Source organism: Aotus nancymaae, unplaced genomic scaffold (genome assembly GCF_030222135.1).
Source record: "Aotus nancymaae isolate 86718 unplaced genomic scaffold, 86718_ANA_hifiasm-v0.15.2.pri h1tg000049l, whole genome shotgun sequence".
Classification (NCBI taxonomy): Eukaryota; Metazoa; Chordata; class Mammalia; order Primates; family Aotidae; genus Aotus; species Aotus nancymaae.
Window position 1 is genome coordinate 27,414,615 of NW_026988463.1, and position 16,831 is coordinate 27,431,445.

The 16,831-nt window shown below is 46.6% G+C and overlaps 1 protein-coding gene across 1 annotated transcript; it reads right to left on the bottom strand.

Moving 5' to 3' along the window:
- Positions 1-14,569: 14,569 nt before the first annotated feature.
- Positions 14,570-16,831, bottom strand: SEPHS2 (selenophosphate synthetase 2). The gene is made up of 2 exons (XM_012464491.2): positions 16,774-16,831; positions 14,570-16,658 (listed from the first exon to the last, which is right to left on the bottom strand). The coding sequence occupies exon 2, from the start codon at positions 16,651-16,653 to the stop codon at positions 15,310-15,312; it is 1,344 nt and encodes a 447-aa protein (XP_012319914.2). The 5' UTR covers positions 16,654-16,658; positions 16,774-16,831; the 3' UTR covers positions 14,570-15,309.

The window sequence follows — 16,831 nt, forward strand, 5'->3', positions numbered from 1 at the left end:
AAATTAGCTGGGCATGGTGGCGCAGGCCTGTAGTCCCAGCTAGTCGGGAGGCTGAGGCAGGAGAATTGCTTGAACCCAGGAGGTGGAGGTTGCGGTGAGCCGAGATCGCGCCATTGCACTCCAGCCTGGGTAACAAGAGCGAAACTCCGTCTCAAAAAAAAAAGAAAAGAAAAGAAAAAAGAACACAAACAAACAAAAAATTGGTTGTAAAATCTGGGTAGAAAAAAGAAAAATAAGCAAACAAAAAAAGAAGTAGCTCATCTTTCTCTGCCAAACAGAGTGGCCAAAATACCCCCTGCTAAGTGAAAAACATGGCCTCCAAAGGAAAGTATAAATTATAACACCATTCTACAATTAAACCTGCATTGTAACTGTGAGAGTAAATAGTTTAAGGTCCCCTATGTGCAACTATTCTTTTCCCTGAGGAATAAGCCTCAGCTCTGTCAGGCCTGTGCCCCTTACCTTATTCAGCCCTCCTCAGGGCTACCTCCACAGGTAAAACTCCCTGTGGTAACTACCTCCACCAATGCCAACCAGGGCTCCTTGACTCCCATACCCCAATAGGAGCCAGGGAGGGCTGAAACAGCCAGGGCATATCAGACTACCCAGATGCCCAAACTATGCTCCCTACAGGCAGTGGGAGAAAAATTTAGCCCAACTAAAGTGCACACCCCCTTCTCACTTTCCAACTTAAAGCAAATTAAGGCAAACTTAGAAAAGTTTTCAAATAACCTCGACAAGTACATAGACGTTCTTCAGAGCCTGAGTCAGTCCTTCGAATTAGAGAAGAAGGATGTCATGCTTTTGCTTAATCAAACCCTATCCAGCAATAAAAAAGAGGCTGCTCTAGCAGAAGCTCAAAAGTTTAGAGACACTTGGTACCTTGGTCAGGTACATAACCTAATAACGCCAAAAAATAAAAGCAAATATCCCACAGGTACACAGGCAGTCCCTGCCACAGACCCTCGCTGGGATCCAGATTCAAAACAGGGGACTAAAGCTGTAAGCATTTCGTGACCTGAATACTTAAGAAATTAAGGGCTGGGCACAGTGGCTCACGCCTGTAATCCCAGCACTTCGGGAGGCCGAGGTGGGTGGATCACCTGAGGCCAGGAGTTCGAGACCAGCTTGACTAACATGGTGAAACCCCATCTCTTAAAAAAAAAAAAAAGAAATTAAGACAAACTAGAAAAAAGCCAATGAACTATGCAATGTTATCCACCATAACTCAAGAAAAGAAAAAAACCCAACAGCTTTCCTTAAGCAATTGCAAAAGGCTTTAAAAAAGTACACTCCTCTGTCACCAGACTCTATTAAGGGTCAGTTAATACTAAAGGACAAGTTTATTAGTCAGCAGCAAATATCAGGAGAAAGCTTCAAAAGCTGGCTTTAGAAGGAAAACAGAGTCTGAATCATTGCTAAACCAGGCAACCTCGGTGTTTTATAATAAAAACCAAGACAAACAGGCTGAAAGGAACAGGAAAAATGAGAAAAAAGCTGCTGCCTTAGTTATAGCCTTCAAGCAAGCAAACCCCAGGGGCTCAAATGAGAGAAAGTCTCAGGTTAGCCGCCAGTCTAGCAAAACTTGTTACCGGTGTGGTCTGAGGGGACATGTTGTAAAAAACTGTCCCCAAAGAAATAGACCACCACATCATCCATGCCCGCTGTGCCAAGGGAATCACTAGAAAGCACACTGTGCCTGGGAACCAAGGTCCCCTGGGTCTGAGGTGTCTAACCAAATAACCCAATGGTAGAACTGAAGATGCCTGAAACAAATGTCAGCACAAGCCATTACCCTCACAAAGCCCCAGGTAAAGCCAGCCATAAAGGTCCAGGAAGCCAATCTTCTGGGTGCTGGCACAGCCTTCTCAGTATTTCTCTCCTGCCCTGGAAACTTAGTGCTGGTATTAAGAAAGTTACTACCTCTATTCAGTTACTATAAGCTATCTCAAAAGTTAATTAATAACAAAAACAGGTTGCTAATTCTCTCTGCAAAGGGCAGCTCTCTCTGCAAACCAGCTTAACTCTTTAGCTGCCATAGCTTTAAAAATAAAAGAGCCCTAAATCTGCTAACAACAAAGAGGAAAGAAACCTGTTTCTTTCTAAGAAAAATGTTGCTATTTTGTAAACCAGTTAAGTGTTATTTTAAATATAAAACTCAAGAATCAGCCAGGCACGGTGGCTCACTCCTATAATCCCAGCTCTTTGGGAGGCTGAGGCGGGCGGATCACCTGAGGTCAGGAGTTCGAGACCAGCCTGACCAATATGGTGAAACCCTGTCTTAAAAAAAAAAAAAAGAATAAAACTCAAGAATCAATCAAACACAGGGCTAAAGACCTTCAAAAACCTGGCCCTGTCCTCTCTTAGACTCGTTTATAATTCTGAGCCTCTCATCTTTAACCACCTGGTCATATTAATTTCTTATAAAACCATAAGGTCACAATTAATCCTGCTGCTGGAACCCCAGATGTCCTTGGCTCGTGAGCTCTATCATAAACCTGTAAATCAACCTGCACCCCTAAAAGGCTCCCCTCTGGAGGAAACCTCATCTGCAAAGCCCCTTCTACGCCCCATTTCAGCAGGAAGTAGTTAAAAAAAAAATCAAGGCCCCCATTCCAACAGAAGTTAAATTTTCCTGTTCGGAGGGGAGAATGAGGGAATGTGTTCTCTTTCCTGGTCCATGAGGGGGCATAGCTTTAAGGGCAAGAATTTCCTGGTGCATGGCCCCCTCCCATCTCTCTCCATCTGGGAGATTCAACGATTTATGTTTGAATTTCTCTGGCACGGGAAGAAACTAAAAGTCAATCACTCCAGCGGAAGTTCTAAGGAACTCCTTTCATTGGCCCAGGGTCTTGGAGAAGGTGGGGGTTTCTCCCAGGATAAAAGTCTGTGCTCCTTCACCTGCACCGGATTTCCAACTTTCTGGCATCCCCTCCCACACAGTGGGAGCTCCCTCCCGGATTTCACCTCTGGAATTCCCTTCCACACTCTTCGTGGAAGCCTTTCTCTTCTCCTTTCCTTCTCTTTTCTCTACCTAAATAAAATTGCCTTTCTGCAACACTTTTTTGGGTCTGATATTTTACTTTGCAAGCATACGGTGCAGCTGAAGCGGCCCCACCGCTTATTCTTTAAGAGGTTGGAGGCCAAGAACCCACAACATCCAAGAAAAAACCCGGTTACAGAAGGATCTTTTGAGGCCAGCCCTGGCAACATAGCGACCCTCTACAAAAAAAATTTTTAAAAATTAGCCGGGCATGGTGGCACACACCTGTAGTCCCAGCTACTCAGGAAGTTGAGGTGGGAGGATCACTTGAGCCCAGGAGTTTGTTATAGTGAGCTATGATCAACCCACTGCACTTCAGCCTGGGTGACAGAGGGAGACCCTGTCTCAAAAAAAGAAAAGAAAAGAAAAGAAAAGAAAATCCCAAAAGACACAGGATGTTTCTACCTCTAGATGTTGGTATGTGAAGAGAGGATTGAGACGAAACCTAGTCCTCAGGCTGAAATTGGCAAGTCAGCCAGATAGAAAGGAACTTGATCCTTCCTAACACTGCTGAGCCGCTTATTGTGCAAGTTCCAGAAATACCCAAATTTAGGACTCTGGCTTTGTAAGAAAATAAATCCCTTTAATGGTCAAACGACTTTTAGTGCGGTTTTCTATTACTTGCCTTAAAGAAAGTGACATTTAAGCTGAGGACAAATCAAGGAGAATAGAGTTCTAGGCAGAGGGAACAACCAATGCCTAATGCAGAAAAGGCTTGGCATATTGCAATGCGGCAGGAAGGTAGTGAGCAAAAGGGAGAGTGGTTGGGTGTGTATGGTGTAGAAGTGAAAAGAGGTCAGATCAAGCCAACTCACCACAGGTTTCATTTTAATTTTTTTTTTTTTTTTTTTTTTTTTTGTAGACAGAGTCTCCCTCTGTTGCCCAGGCTGAAGTGCAGTGGTGCGATCTCAGCTCACTGCAACCACCACCTCCCAGGTTCAAGTGATCCTCCTGCCTCAGCCTCCCCAGTAGCTGGGATTGCAGACATCCACCACCACGCCTGGCTAATTTTCATATTTTTAGTAGAGATGGAGTTTCACCATGTTGGTGACCTCAGATGATCTGCCTGCCTCGGCCTTCCAAAGTGCAGAGATTACAGGTGTGGGCCACTGTGCTTGGCCACATTTTAGATTTTCATTTGGATTTTAAGTATTATGGAAACCCTTCAGGGGATTTTGTTTGTTTGTTTTTTGAGACAAAGTCTCATTCTGTCGCCCAGGCTAGAATGCAGTAGCGCAATCTTGGCTCACTGCAACCTCTGCCTCCTGGATTCAAGCGATTCTCCTGCCTCAGCCTCCCCCTGAGTAGCTGGGATTACAGGTGCACGCCACCACACCCAGCTAATTTTTGTATTTTTAGTATAGACAGGGTTTCACCCTGTTGGTCAGGCTGGTCTCGAATTCCTGATCTTGTGATCCACCCTCTTCAGCCTCCCAAAGTGTTCGGATTAGAGGCGCGAACCACCACGCCCAACTTCAGAGGGTTTTAAGCAGGAGAATGATCATATAATCCCAGCACTTTGGGAGGCCGAGGCGGGCGGATCATGAGGTCAAGAGATCAAGACCATCCTCGCCAACATAATGAAACCCCGTCTCTACTAAAATATAAAAAATTAGCTGGGCGTGATGACGCGCTTCTGTAGTCCCAGCTACTCGGGAGGCTGAGCCAGGAGAATTGCTTGAACCTGGGAGGCGGAGCTTGCAGTGAGCGGAGATTGCGCCACTGCACTCCAGCCTGGCGCCTGGCGACAGAGCAAGACTCTGTCTCAAAAAAAAGGAAAAAAAAAAAAAGAGGCAGGGGGATGAGTTACCACTGTTGTCCAGGCAAGAGATGATGGTTACTTGAGACAGGTGATGGTGGGTGAAGATGGAGAGAAGTGGATGTCTTGAGGACATATTTTGAAGGTAGATTTGGAGGCTTTTGTTGGTTTTGAATGGGGGATGGGAGAAAGGGTAGAATGGCTTACAGAGTTTGAGGGTTTGGCAACCCGGTGGGTGGATAGCGACTGATTTGGGGCTGGGAAGAAGAGGTGCAGGGCTGAACATGTGTGGCCTCAGGCATGCGGTTTAGGGCAAGGCAAGTTGAAGAGGCGTGGCGAGTTGGCAGCGAAGTTTTGAATGGAAGGTTTAGAGGAGAGACCAGGGCTAGACATTCACATGTGGCAGTCTCATCATTTAGACAGTACTTACAGTCAAGGAACTGGAAATGAATAAGTAACACAAGAATCTAGGCAGAAAAGACCAAGATTTGGAACCAGACATGGTGGCTCATGTCTGTATTCCTAGCACTTTGGGAAACAGGTGGGAGGATTGCTTGAGCCCAGGAGTCTGATACCAGCCTGGGCAACATGGTGAGATGCTTTCTGTATAATTAATTTTATTTATGTATTTATTTATATTTATTACTATTATTTTTTTGAGATCGACGCTCCTCTGTCACCCAGGCTGGAGTGCAGTGGCGTGATCTTGGCTCACTGCAACCTCTGCCTCCCAGGTTCACGTGATTCTCCTGCCTCAGCCTCCAGAGCAGCCGGGACTACAGGCACATGCCACCATGCCTGGCTAAATTTTTGTATTTTTAGCAGAGACAGGGTCTCGCCATGTTGACCAGGCTGGAGTACAGTGGTGTAATTACAGCTCACTGTGGCCTCGAAATTCTGAGCTCAAGTGATCCCGCTGCTTCTGCTTCCCAAAATGCTGGGGCTACAGGCGTCAGCCACTGTGCCCAGGTGAACCTGTTCTCCCAAGAGACAGGATGCCTGAGTCTTTTCACATCAAAGGTGTTTTTCCAGTGCCAAGCAATAAAGGTTTAATGACAGGATGGATGGATTGGGCCCGGCGAGCATGCACATGCTGCAGCACATCCTTCCACTATTGGGAGAAAAGGTGCTGCTATAATTTGTTAGATATAATTTGCTAGAATATTTGTTCATAAATTTTTCAGAGGGAGTCATGACAGAGGCTTTTAGGAATCTCCAGCCTAGCTCATTCAGGCCAGAGAGTCCCTGACACCCTTGAAGTCTTCTTCCAACCTGCTTTTCCAGCTTGTCCCTGTACACACTTGCTGAAGTCCAGACAGATGTTCTGGACTCTTCCCTCCCTGCCTTTGCTCCCTCAGTTCCCTCCATCTGGAGTGCCCACCCCCTTCTGTGAACATCCAGATCCAAATGCCACCCATCCTGCAGAGCCCTGTTTCAAGGCCACCTTCTCTGAGAAGCCTTCCTAAACCTCCTCCTAAAAGGAAATAGGGGCAGGCACAGTGGCTCATGCCTGTAATCCCAGCACTTTGGGAGGCCAAGGCAGGAGGATCACTTGAAGCAGGGAGGGTTTTTTTTTTTTTTTTTTTTGGAGAGTCTTGCTCTGTCTCCCAGGCTGGAGTGCAGTAGTACGATCTTGGCTCACTGCAACCTAAGCCTCCCAGGTTCAAGTGATGCTCCTGTCTCAGCCTCCCAAGTAGCTGGGATTACAGGCATACGCCACCATGCCCAGCTAATTTTTTTTTTTTTTTTGTATTTTTAGTAGAGACGGAGTTTTACCATGTTGGTCAGGCTGGTCTTGAACTCCTGACCTCAAATGATCCTCCCGCCTCAGCCTCCCAAGTGTAGGGGGAGATCCCATAAGTGCTGAGGCAACAGCCAAAAGCTTCAGCCTGTTTCCATATAAATAATGAAGAAGAATGTAACTAGAAATATAACCATAGTAGTTATTAGTTATTCTTAGTTATTCATAGATGATCTTAGTTATTCATAGGTGATCTTAATTCTTTTACTAATGCCTCTCAGGTCTCAGGTCGGAAGTGTGAACCTGGGGCGACATTGTGAAATGAAGGACCCTAAGTCAAGACGCTTTAATCCCTCTGTCACGCCTGCCTAAGGGCTGCTGGAGGGCACCTTGTCTGTGCGGCAGCGCCAGTGCTGGGATAGCGCCCGCTGTTTAGCCAGCCAGGGAAGGAGACGTCCAAAATAGCTGAGATGTCTCCTTCCTTGGAGGAGTTAGGAGAAAGCTCCACTTCTCCAAGCTCTTGTAGTAAGGCCTGATGGGTGTCAGGTAAACCCGCAGTCATCCAGGGGCTTAGTTGTCTCTGTGTGATGTTGTGTTTCAGTGGTCACGTTCCATGTCAATCTCACGATCCGCTTCTGCACCTGGTTCCTTTTTTCTTGTAAGAATTAGTCAGTAAAAGTAACATAAATCTTTCTTTTTTTTTTTTTGAGACGGAGTCTCACTTTGTCACCCAGGCTGGAGTGCAATGGCTGGATCTTGGCTCACTGCAACCTCCGCCTCCTGAGTTCAAGCGATTCTTCTGCCTCAGCCTCCCGAGTAGCTGGGACTACAGGTGCGTGCCACCACGCCTGGCTAATCTTTCTTTTTCAGTAGAGATGGGGTTTCACTGTGTTAGCCAGGATAGTCGCGATCTCCTGAACTTGTGATCCACCTGCCTCAGCCTCCCAAAGTGCTGGGATTAGATGTGTGAGCCACTGCGCCCAGTGGTAACGTAAATCTTAATGTGTTTGTGACAAGTATGGAAAAAGTGCTGACGCATTATGCCCCTCACCTCATCTCAGCTACAGAAAATTCTTGAGCCCCTACCTGCAGGACATGTGATGTATTTCACCCTATCACTGCCACACCCTCTTTTACCCTACCCCCAGTCGCCGACTACCAAGGCCACGACCTACCTACACCCTACCTTCCCTGCCCCCAGCTTTTGTACTCAATAAAAGTCAGAGTGTGTGGACACTCAGGGCCATTGCTGAACTCCGAGTTTTGATTAGTGGTCCCCTGGGCCCAAACTTTCTTTTCTTTATCTCTGTGTCTTATGTCTTTTATTTCTACAATTTCTTATCTCTGCACCAGCAGGGAGGGGCTCACCGAACCGTGTAGGGCTGGACCCTACACCCAAGTTCTGGGATTACAGGCTTGAGCCACCATGCCCTGCCCAAGCATTTGAGACAAGCTTAGGCAACACAGCAAGACCCCATCTCTACATAAAAAAAAAATGTAAAGAATTAGCTGAGCATGGTGGTATGTGCCTGTAGCCCCAGCTGCTCAGGGAAGGCTGAGGTGGGAGGATCACTTGAGCCTAGGATGTCAAGGTGGCAGTGAACTATGACTGTGCCACTGCACTCCAGCCTGAATTACAGTCTCAAATTGAAAAAGCAGTACCAGCTTCCATTGCAGGAGACACCAAGAGCCCCAGAAGAGTAAAAAGAAAGGGTGCTAGGGTCCCCAATACATACCCTACTCAGTCAGTCACTCATTCATTCACTCATTCATTCAGTATATTTTGAGCAGTGACTATGGACCAGGCACTGTTCTAGCTGCTGGGGATACTGAATATCCCTACCATCCTGGCGCCCACATACTAGCAGAAGGGGACAATTCTAAAGTGAACTAACACATTCTCAAGGGAATTATAGGTTAGGCTAAGAGCTATGAAGCAAATAAACAAGGTGATGCACTGGAGAGTGGCTGGATGTTGGCTGGGAGGTGAGAGAGGGCTTTTATGAAGAGGTTTTATTTGAACTGAGACAGGACTGAGAACGAGCCAGTCAGGTGAGTCTGAGGTGAGGTTCCAAAGAGAGGGAACTCCAAGCACAAAGGATCTTGATTTCTTTGAAGTCCCAGGGAAGGCTGATGGGCCAGCGGGTAATGAGGGGGTAGAGAGGGTGCTGTGAGATGATGTTGGAGATCTGTAGCAGGGGTGGGGAATTGCCAAGAAAGCTATTTTAGCCCTTTGAGCAGGAGAAAAGTGGATTGAATTGATTTACCTATTTTTTGTTGTTGATGTTAATAGTATTTACATAATTGGCTATGTAAATATTCAATGTTGGCCAGGAGCAGTGGTTCATGCTTATAATCCTAGGATTACTTTGGGAGGCCGAGGCAGGCAGATCACTTGATATTAGGAGTTACTGACCAGCCTGGCCAACATGGTGAAACCCTGTCTCTACTAAAAATACAAAAATTAGCCACACATGGTGGCATCCGCCTGTAATCCGAGCTACTTGGGAGGCTGAGGCAGGAGACTCGCTGGAACCCAGCAGGTGGAGGTTGCAGTGACCCTCGATCATGCCACGGCACTCCAGCCTGGGTGACACAGTAAGACTCCATCTCAAAAAAAAAAAATTCAAGGTCGAATGCTATAGTATGACTATATTTCATTTGTTCTATAAGGTTGTTTTTGGCTGGAGTTGGTAGGTTGATTTGTTTTACAGAGCTATTTTTGGCTGGGTTGCTTCATTTTTTGGTTGTCATTTGCTATGTTTCTTTTCTTTTCTTTTTTTTTTTTTTGAGACAGAGTCTCTCTCTGTCGCCAGGTGCCAGGCTGGAGTGCAGTGGCGCGATCTCGGCTCACTGCAACCTCTGCCTACTGGGTTCAAGCAATTCTCCTGCCTCAGCCTCCCGAGTAGCTGGGACTACAGGCGCGAGCCACCAGGCCCAGGCAATTTTTGTGTTTTTTTAGTAGAGACAGGGTTTCACCATGTTGGCCAGGATGATCTTGATCTCTTAACCTCCTGATCCGCCCACCTCGGCTTCCCAAAGAGCTGGGATTACAGATGTGAGCCACCGTGTCCAGCCATCCTTTGCTATTTTTCTATATGATTATCACTAATTCTTTTTGTTGTTGGTAGAGACAGGGTCTCATTATGTTGCTCAGGCTGATCTTGAACTCCTGCCTCAAGCAGTCCTGCCTCAGCATCCAAAAGTGCTGAGATTAGAGGCATGAGCCACCATGGCTGGCCACCAATTCTTTTCACATCTTCAATTATCCTGCCAATACAATTTTTCACACAATTAAATGTATCATTATTATATCAGTTCATATTTTTCTTTTCTGGAAGGCCTTTCTGGAAACCTTCCAGGCTCCCTGTCCAGTGTGAGCTGGTTGTTCTGTAAGCCTACTGTATAGCTATTACCTTCATCTCTCTCCTGTGCTGGGTTGCATTTCCTGAATCTCATGTTTTCCTCTTTCTCAGTTTACTTTCTTGTTTGTTTGTTTTGAGATGGAGTTTTGCTTTGTCACCCAGGCTAGAGTGCAGTGGTGCAATCTCAGCTCACTGCAACCTCTGCCTCCAGGGTTCAAGTGATTCTCTTGTCTCAGCCTCTGGAGTAGCTGGGATTGCAGGCACCCACCACCACGCCTGGCTAATTTTTGTATTTTTAGTAGAGACGGGGTTTCACCATGTTGGCCAGGCTGGTCTCGAACTCCTGACCTCAGGTGATCCGCCCACCTTGGCTTCCCAAAATGTTGAGATTACAGGCGTGAGCTACCATACTTGGCCTGCTTCCTTGTTGAAGAGACTTCCTTGTTGAAGCACATCTTCTGGTGGTCTCTTGAGAAAAAGTACGTAGGATGAAGCCATTTAGATACCCTGCCTGCCCCAAGTAACTTTATTCTACTTATTTGAAAAGTGTGGCTTTCTATTGACTTCTATATATTGTTTACCCTCAAAATCTTGAAGCCATTGCTTTATTTTTGTGTGTTTTAAAATTTTTGTTTTTCTTTTTTTTTTTTTTAGATGGAGTTTTGCTCTGTTGGGGGTGGAGTGGTGCGATCTCAGCTCCACCTCCCGGGTTCAAGTGATTCTCCTGCCTCAGCCTCCTGAGTAGGTGGGATTACAGGCACGCGCTACCATGCCTTGCTAATTTTCGTATTTTAGTAGAGATGGGGTTTCACCATATTGGTCAGGCTGGTCTTGGACTCCTGACCTCACAATCTGCCCGCTTCAGCCTCCCAAAGTGCTATGATTACAGGCATGAGCCACCACGCCCGGCCATGTTTTTTATTTATTTATTTATTTTCTAAGACAGGGTCTTACTCTGTTAGTCAAACAACCCTCATGCCTTGGCCTCAGGCACATGCCACCATGCCTTGCTAAACTTAATTTTCTAATCTTTTGTAGCAGTAGGATCTCACAGTATTGCCCAGGCTGGTCACAAACTCCTAGGCTCAAGTGATCCTCCCAGCTCGGCTTCCCAAAGTGCTGGAATTATGGGTGTGAGCCATCACACCTGGCATTCTATTGTTTTTCAGCTTCCAATTTGAGGTTGTGAAGTCTGATGGCATTCTTATTTCCACATCTTTGTGTGTGATCATAGTGATCAGAAGCATGGGTTCTGGAGTCAGATACTGCCTACAAGACTGCCTATGCAACCTTGGACAAATTTCTTAATCTCCCTGTACCTCAGCTTCCTCATTTGCAAAATGGGGTTTTTGGAAGACTGGGTTAATACATATAAAGCACTCACTTCCTGGCACAGAGTATGCACCATATAAACATCTGCTATCATTATTTCAGGATCTCTTCTTCATACCTGGCATTTTGAAATTTAATAAAATTAGCATGGGTCTTTTGAAATGCAGTATGCTAGGAATTCAAGAAGTATGTGGTTTACAACGTTTAAGGTCTAGAAAACTGACAATATCTTTTTTTCCATCTGCTTTACTGCCTTATTCTAGAACTCCATTTAGATGTTGAACCTCCTGCCTCATTTGATCTTCGCAGATTTTCTGTTATTGTACATCTTTTTGGGCTACTTTTTTTTTTTTTTTTACTTTAAGTTCTGGGATACATGTGCAGAACATGCAGGCCTGTTACATAAGTATACAGTGCCATGGTGGTTTGCTGCACCTATCAACCTGTCATCTAGGTTTTAAGCCCCGTATGCACTAGGTATTTGTCCTAATGCTCTCCCTCCCCTATTCCCCCACCCCTGATAGGCCCTGGTGTGTGATGTTCCCCTCCCTGTGTCCATGTGTTCTCATTGTTCAACTCCCACTTATGAGTGAGAACATGCAGTGTTTGGTTTTCTGTTCTTGTGTTAGTTTGCTGAGAATGATGAATAAAGCTTTATCCATGTCCCCGCAAAGGACATGATCTCATTCTTTTTATGACTATATGGGCTATTTTCTTATTTATTTTTTGAGAAAGTGTCTCGCTATGTCACCTAGGCTAGAGTGCAGTGGTGCAATCTCAGCTCACCGCAGCCTCCACTTCCCAGGCTCAGGTGATCCTCCCACCTCAGCCTCCAGAGAAGCTGGACTACAAGTCCACACCACCATGCCCTGCTAATTTTCGTATTTTTTGTAAAGACAGGGTTTCACTATGTTGCCCAGGTTGGTCTTGAACTCATGGGCTCAAGCCTGCCTCGGCCTCCCAAACTGCTGGGATTACAGGTGTGAGTTACTGCACCCGGCCTTTTGGAGCCCCTTTCTGATAAATTTCTGCAACTTTGTCTCGTACTAAATTTTTTTTTTCTTTTGGAGATGAAGTTTTGCTCTTGTCATCCAGGCTAGAGTACAATGGTGTGATCTCAGCTCACTGAAACCTCCGCCTCCTGGGTTCAAGTGGTTCTCCTGCCTCAGCCTCCTGAGTAGCTGGGATTACAGGTGCGTGCCACCAAGCCTTTTTTTTTTTTTTTTTAAACATGGAGTTTCACTCTTGTTGCCCAGGCTGGAGTGCAATGGTGCGATCTTGGTTCACCACAACCTCTGTCTCCCGGGTTCAAGTGACTCTCCTGCCTCAGCCTCCTGAGTAGATGGGATTACAGGTATGCTCCACCACGCCTGGCTAATTTTGTATTTTTAGTAGAGATGGTGTTTCTTCATGTTGGTCAGGCTAATCTCGAACTCCTGACCTCAGGTGATCCACCTGCCTTGGCCTCCCAAAGTGCTAGGATTACAGGCGTTCCCTACTAAAAACTTTCAAATTTTCATTTTATCTTTATATTCTAAGTGGCTGGTTCTTTTAATTATTGCTTGTGGATGTTTTTAAATCTTTTTTCCTACTCCCTATATTGTTCTTCTGTGTTTCCTTTTTCTGTTTGCTTTAAGTTGGAGGCTCTCCTCACATATCTGGTGATCCTTCACTGCTCATATTTAAGAATGAGGCATGGGGAGGAAGGCAGCAAATCACACTGCCATGTGTGTACCTATGCAACAATTTGCATGTTCTTCACATGTACCCCAAAACCTAAAACACAATAAAAAAATAATAATAAAAAGAATGAGGCATTAAAAAGCTTAACATCAGCTGGGCACAGTGGCTCACACCTGTAATCCCAGCACTTCGGGAGGCTGAGGTGGGCAGATTGCTTGACATCAGGAGTTCAAGACCAGCCTGACCCACATGGTGAAACCTCGTCTGTACTGAAAACACAAAATTCACTGGGCATGGTGGCACCCAATGTAATCTCATCTACTCAGGAGGCTGAGGCAGGAGAATCACTTGAACCCAGGACGTGGAGGTTGCAATGAGCCGAAATTGCACCACTGTACTCCAGCCCGAGTGACAAAGTGAGACTCTGTCTCAAAAAATAAATAAATAAAAAGTTTAACTTCATTCAATAAAGCCTTTCACCTGGGAGGCCTTGCGGTAGTGACTTTGGGCTTTTTTTTTTTTTGAGACAGCGTCTTGCTCTGTCACCAGGCTGGAGTGCAGTGGTGCGATCTCGGCTCACTGCAACCTCCACTTCCCAGGTTCAAACAATTCTCTGCCTCAGCCTCCCAAGTAGCTGGAATTACAGAGGCCCACCACTATCCCGGCTAATTTTTATATATATATATTTTTAGTAGAGACGGTGTTTTACCATGTTGGCCACACTGGTCGTGAACTCCTGACCTCGTGGTCCAACCACCTCAGCCTCCCAAAGTGCTGGGATGACAGGCATGAGCCACTGTGGCCAGCCGTTGTTTTTGTTTTGAGACAGGGTTTCACTCCCATCACCCAGGCTGGACTGCCGGGTTTGCTCACTGCAACCCCTGCCTTTCGGTTTCAATGTTCTCCCACCTCAGCCTCCCAAGCAGCTGGGACTACATGTGCAAGCCATCACACCTGGGTATTTTTGTATTTTTTTTTTTTTAGCAGAGACAGGGTTTTGTCAAATTGGCCAGGCTGGTCTCAAACTCCTGAGCTCAAGTGATCTGCCCACCTCGGCCTCCCAAAGTGCTAGGATTATAGGCGTGAGCCACCGGGCCAGGGTTTCTAATAGCTAATTGAGGAAGGGGTTGGGCAATCTCATTTTAAATTTTTATTATTTTCAATTAGGATCCCTATCCTCTGCTGTGTGTGGTGCTCCCAACTTTACCTGCATAGGTGAGAGGCAGTCACCTGGCTGTGTGGTGAGAAGGGTTTGGAGAATGCTAGAGATCTAATTACTGTGTTTAAACTTTCAACCCATATGTTTTTATCCCTAGCCCTTAACCCCATCTTCTGAACACATCTTCTTGTTTGTCTTCCCCTACTGTGAAGGATTCCTCTAAGTCAGTTACCCCTCTTCCACCTCCTTTCCATCTTTCAAGAATTGTTGACACTTTTGCTATTTCCTGCCCCACCCTCTAACCTTTGGGGCTTATGCCTGTTTTGAGTCCTTTTCTGTCATCTCAGGGGGAAGGTGCAACCCTAAATCTGGGTGTTAAATCCCCCAATCCACCAGGATCAGGGAAAACACTCTCTCTGCTATGCCAGATTCAATGTATCAGCTGGTTCGTTTTGTAAGACTGTGTAGAATTTCAAATGGCCAAACATTAGCCAGAAGAGTTTTATTTATTTAGGAAGAAATTACTCTTTATTGATCAAATCACCGAAATATGCAGCAAACAACTTAACATCTTAATAACCACCAAGGCCTGGGCTCTGAGGCTTGCTCTGCCTCTCCCAGTCCTTAATGGGGTTTGGAGGGAGAGACGTCATTAACAGAGACCAAGCCAGATGGTTGCAGGTCCTCCTTTCCCAGTCATGACAAGCTGCTCAATTCTTGTCCAGAGCAGGAAAGAACCAGTACTCAGTAAAATCTAACAAAGAATTTGAGGTTGCATTATAAGATCTCTCTTAACAATTTAGATTTATCAACAGTATTGGTCCAAAACTCATTTGCTTCTGATGTAATTTTTTTCATTTTGCAATTTGTGTGTGGTTTTAATAAATCATCTCAATCCCTGTGCAGAAATTAATCGACTCAGTGCAAAGAAAAATCCCTCAACCTGGAAAAGCCTCATCTTACTTTGGAAAGAGAAAACAGAGGTATTTCTACTCCTCCTCTACCGAAGCGATGAACAAACATCCCCCACAAAGTTCAAAATGTTACTCTGGCCTCGGGATGTACATAAAGGCTGCTTTTGATGGGCTCATTCCAATCACCTAGAAAGGGCAGCTGGAACCACTATGCAGGCAGCCTTCTTTGGAAATTTCTTAAAATCAACTCTTGAGAACCATCCGTGACTGTGTACAACAGCTCTACGGCCCAAACAGCTTCTGTTCTTTCATCTCACGAGCAAGGCTCAGAGGAGGCATTTGAATTGTCAGGAGCAAGAGCAGCAGCTGTGGCCCCACGAGGTAGGACTTCAATAACTCGCGGCTTGTCAATGATCCGGGCCGTTCGGTTTCCCTTTTCCACAATGCCAACGATCCACGCTTGGTGACCCTCTCCATACTTGGAGGATTTGATTTCAGAACAAAAGCGAGCCGCCTGTTCTCTAGGCAGACAAATCAGCAATCCCCCAGAGGTTTCAGCTGAGGTTCCTTGAAGAAGCCCAAACCGTCCACTGGCCTTGCTGACGGCAGCCATCTTGGCAATTATTGGCAGATTATGAATAACAAAGGACACTTCGTTTCTTTGTTGTTTCGCAAGGTTCTGGGAGTGTCCTAGAATGCCAAAGCCTGTGATATCTGTGGCCGCATGGGCATTAAATGTGTGCATTAAACCTGCAGCCGTTCTGTTGAGGGTAGCCATATTGAACATGGCTTCCTGATACGCCAGCTCCACTTCTTCTCTGGAGATCACCATCTTTACTTTGTTCCATCTTTCAGGATTATCCAGCCATTGGTGGGCATTGACAGCAACCTGGGTTCCTAACGGTTTGGTTAACACCAACACATCCCCAACCACCGCGCTGTCGGGCATTATGAATTCATTTGGCTGGCATACTACAGTGGCAACTCCACCGATTATAATCCAAGGGTTGACCACAGTTTGCCCACCGGTCACTGCAGTCCCTCCTTCCTCAGCCGCATCCCGAAAGCCTTTGACCATGAGTGGCGTTACCTTTTCGCGTTCCTCCTCACTCATACTCTGGCTGACGCTGAGTAACATCAACATGTTGTCACACTCAGTAATGCCCATGGCGTAGAGGTCACTCAGCACGTTGGCACAAGCTATGCGCCCCATCATGTAGGGATCTTCCACCAAGGGGTAAAAGAAGTCCGTGGTCTGCACCAGCGACAGGCCCCCATGCCTCAGGGGGATGACGCAGGAGTCCATCCCGATGCCCAGGGCTGGAAAAGTGGGGCTGGGGCCCGCTCCGGTTTCCTGCGACGCCTCTTCCTGACCGCCCACCAGGCCCCGGCCCAGTGGGGGCCGCACGTCCGGCCGCGTCAGTCCCGCCAGGAGTTTGAGCAGCGTCTCCTGCGGGACCTTGCAGCCTCAGCCCTTCATGCCGGAGAAGCCCGTCAGCCGCCAGCTCGGGCTGAGGCCCAACGCCTGGGGCTCGAAGGGCCGGTAGTTGGAGAAGTTCCGGCCCAGAGTCAAGCCCGCCGGGTCCGAGGAGCCTTCCGCAGCTGCCATCGCCGCCATCGCCTCTCCGCAGGCGCCCGTCGCCGAGACTTCCGCCATCGCGCCTGCCCGACAGGGAAGGGAGGGGAGAAGAGGAAAGGGCCCTTTTATTTTCCACTCAGGTTAATATGAAGTAAAAGTCAAATAGTACCCGCAGGGATTCTCCCCGGCACTACTCACAGGGTCAGACTTACGCTGCACGCAGCCTTCCAGGTCTTCCTGATAGAGGAGCCGCGGA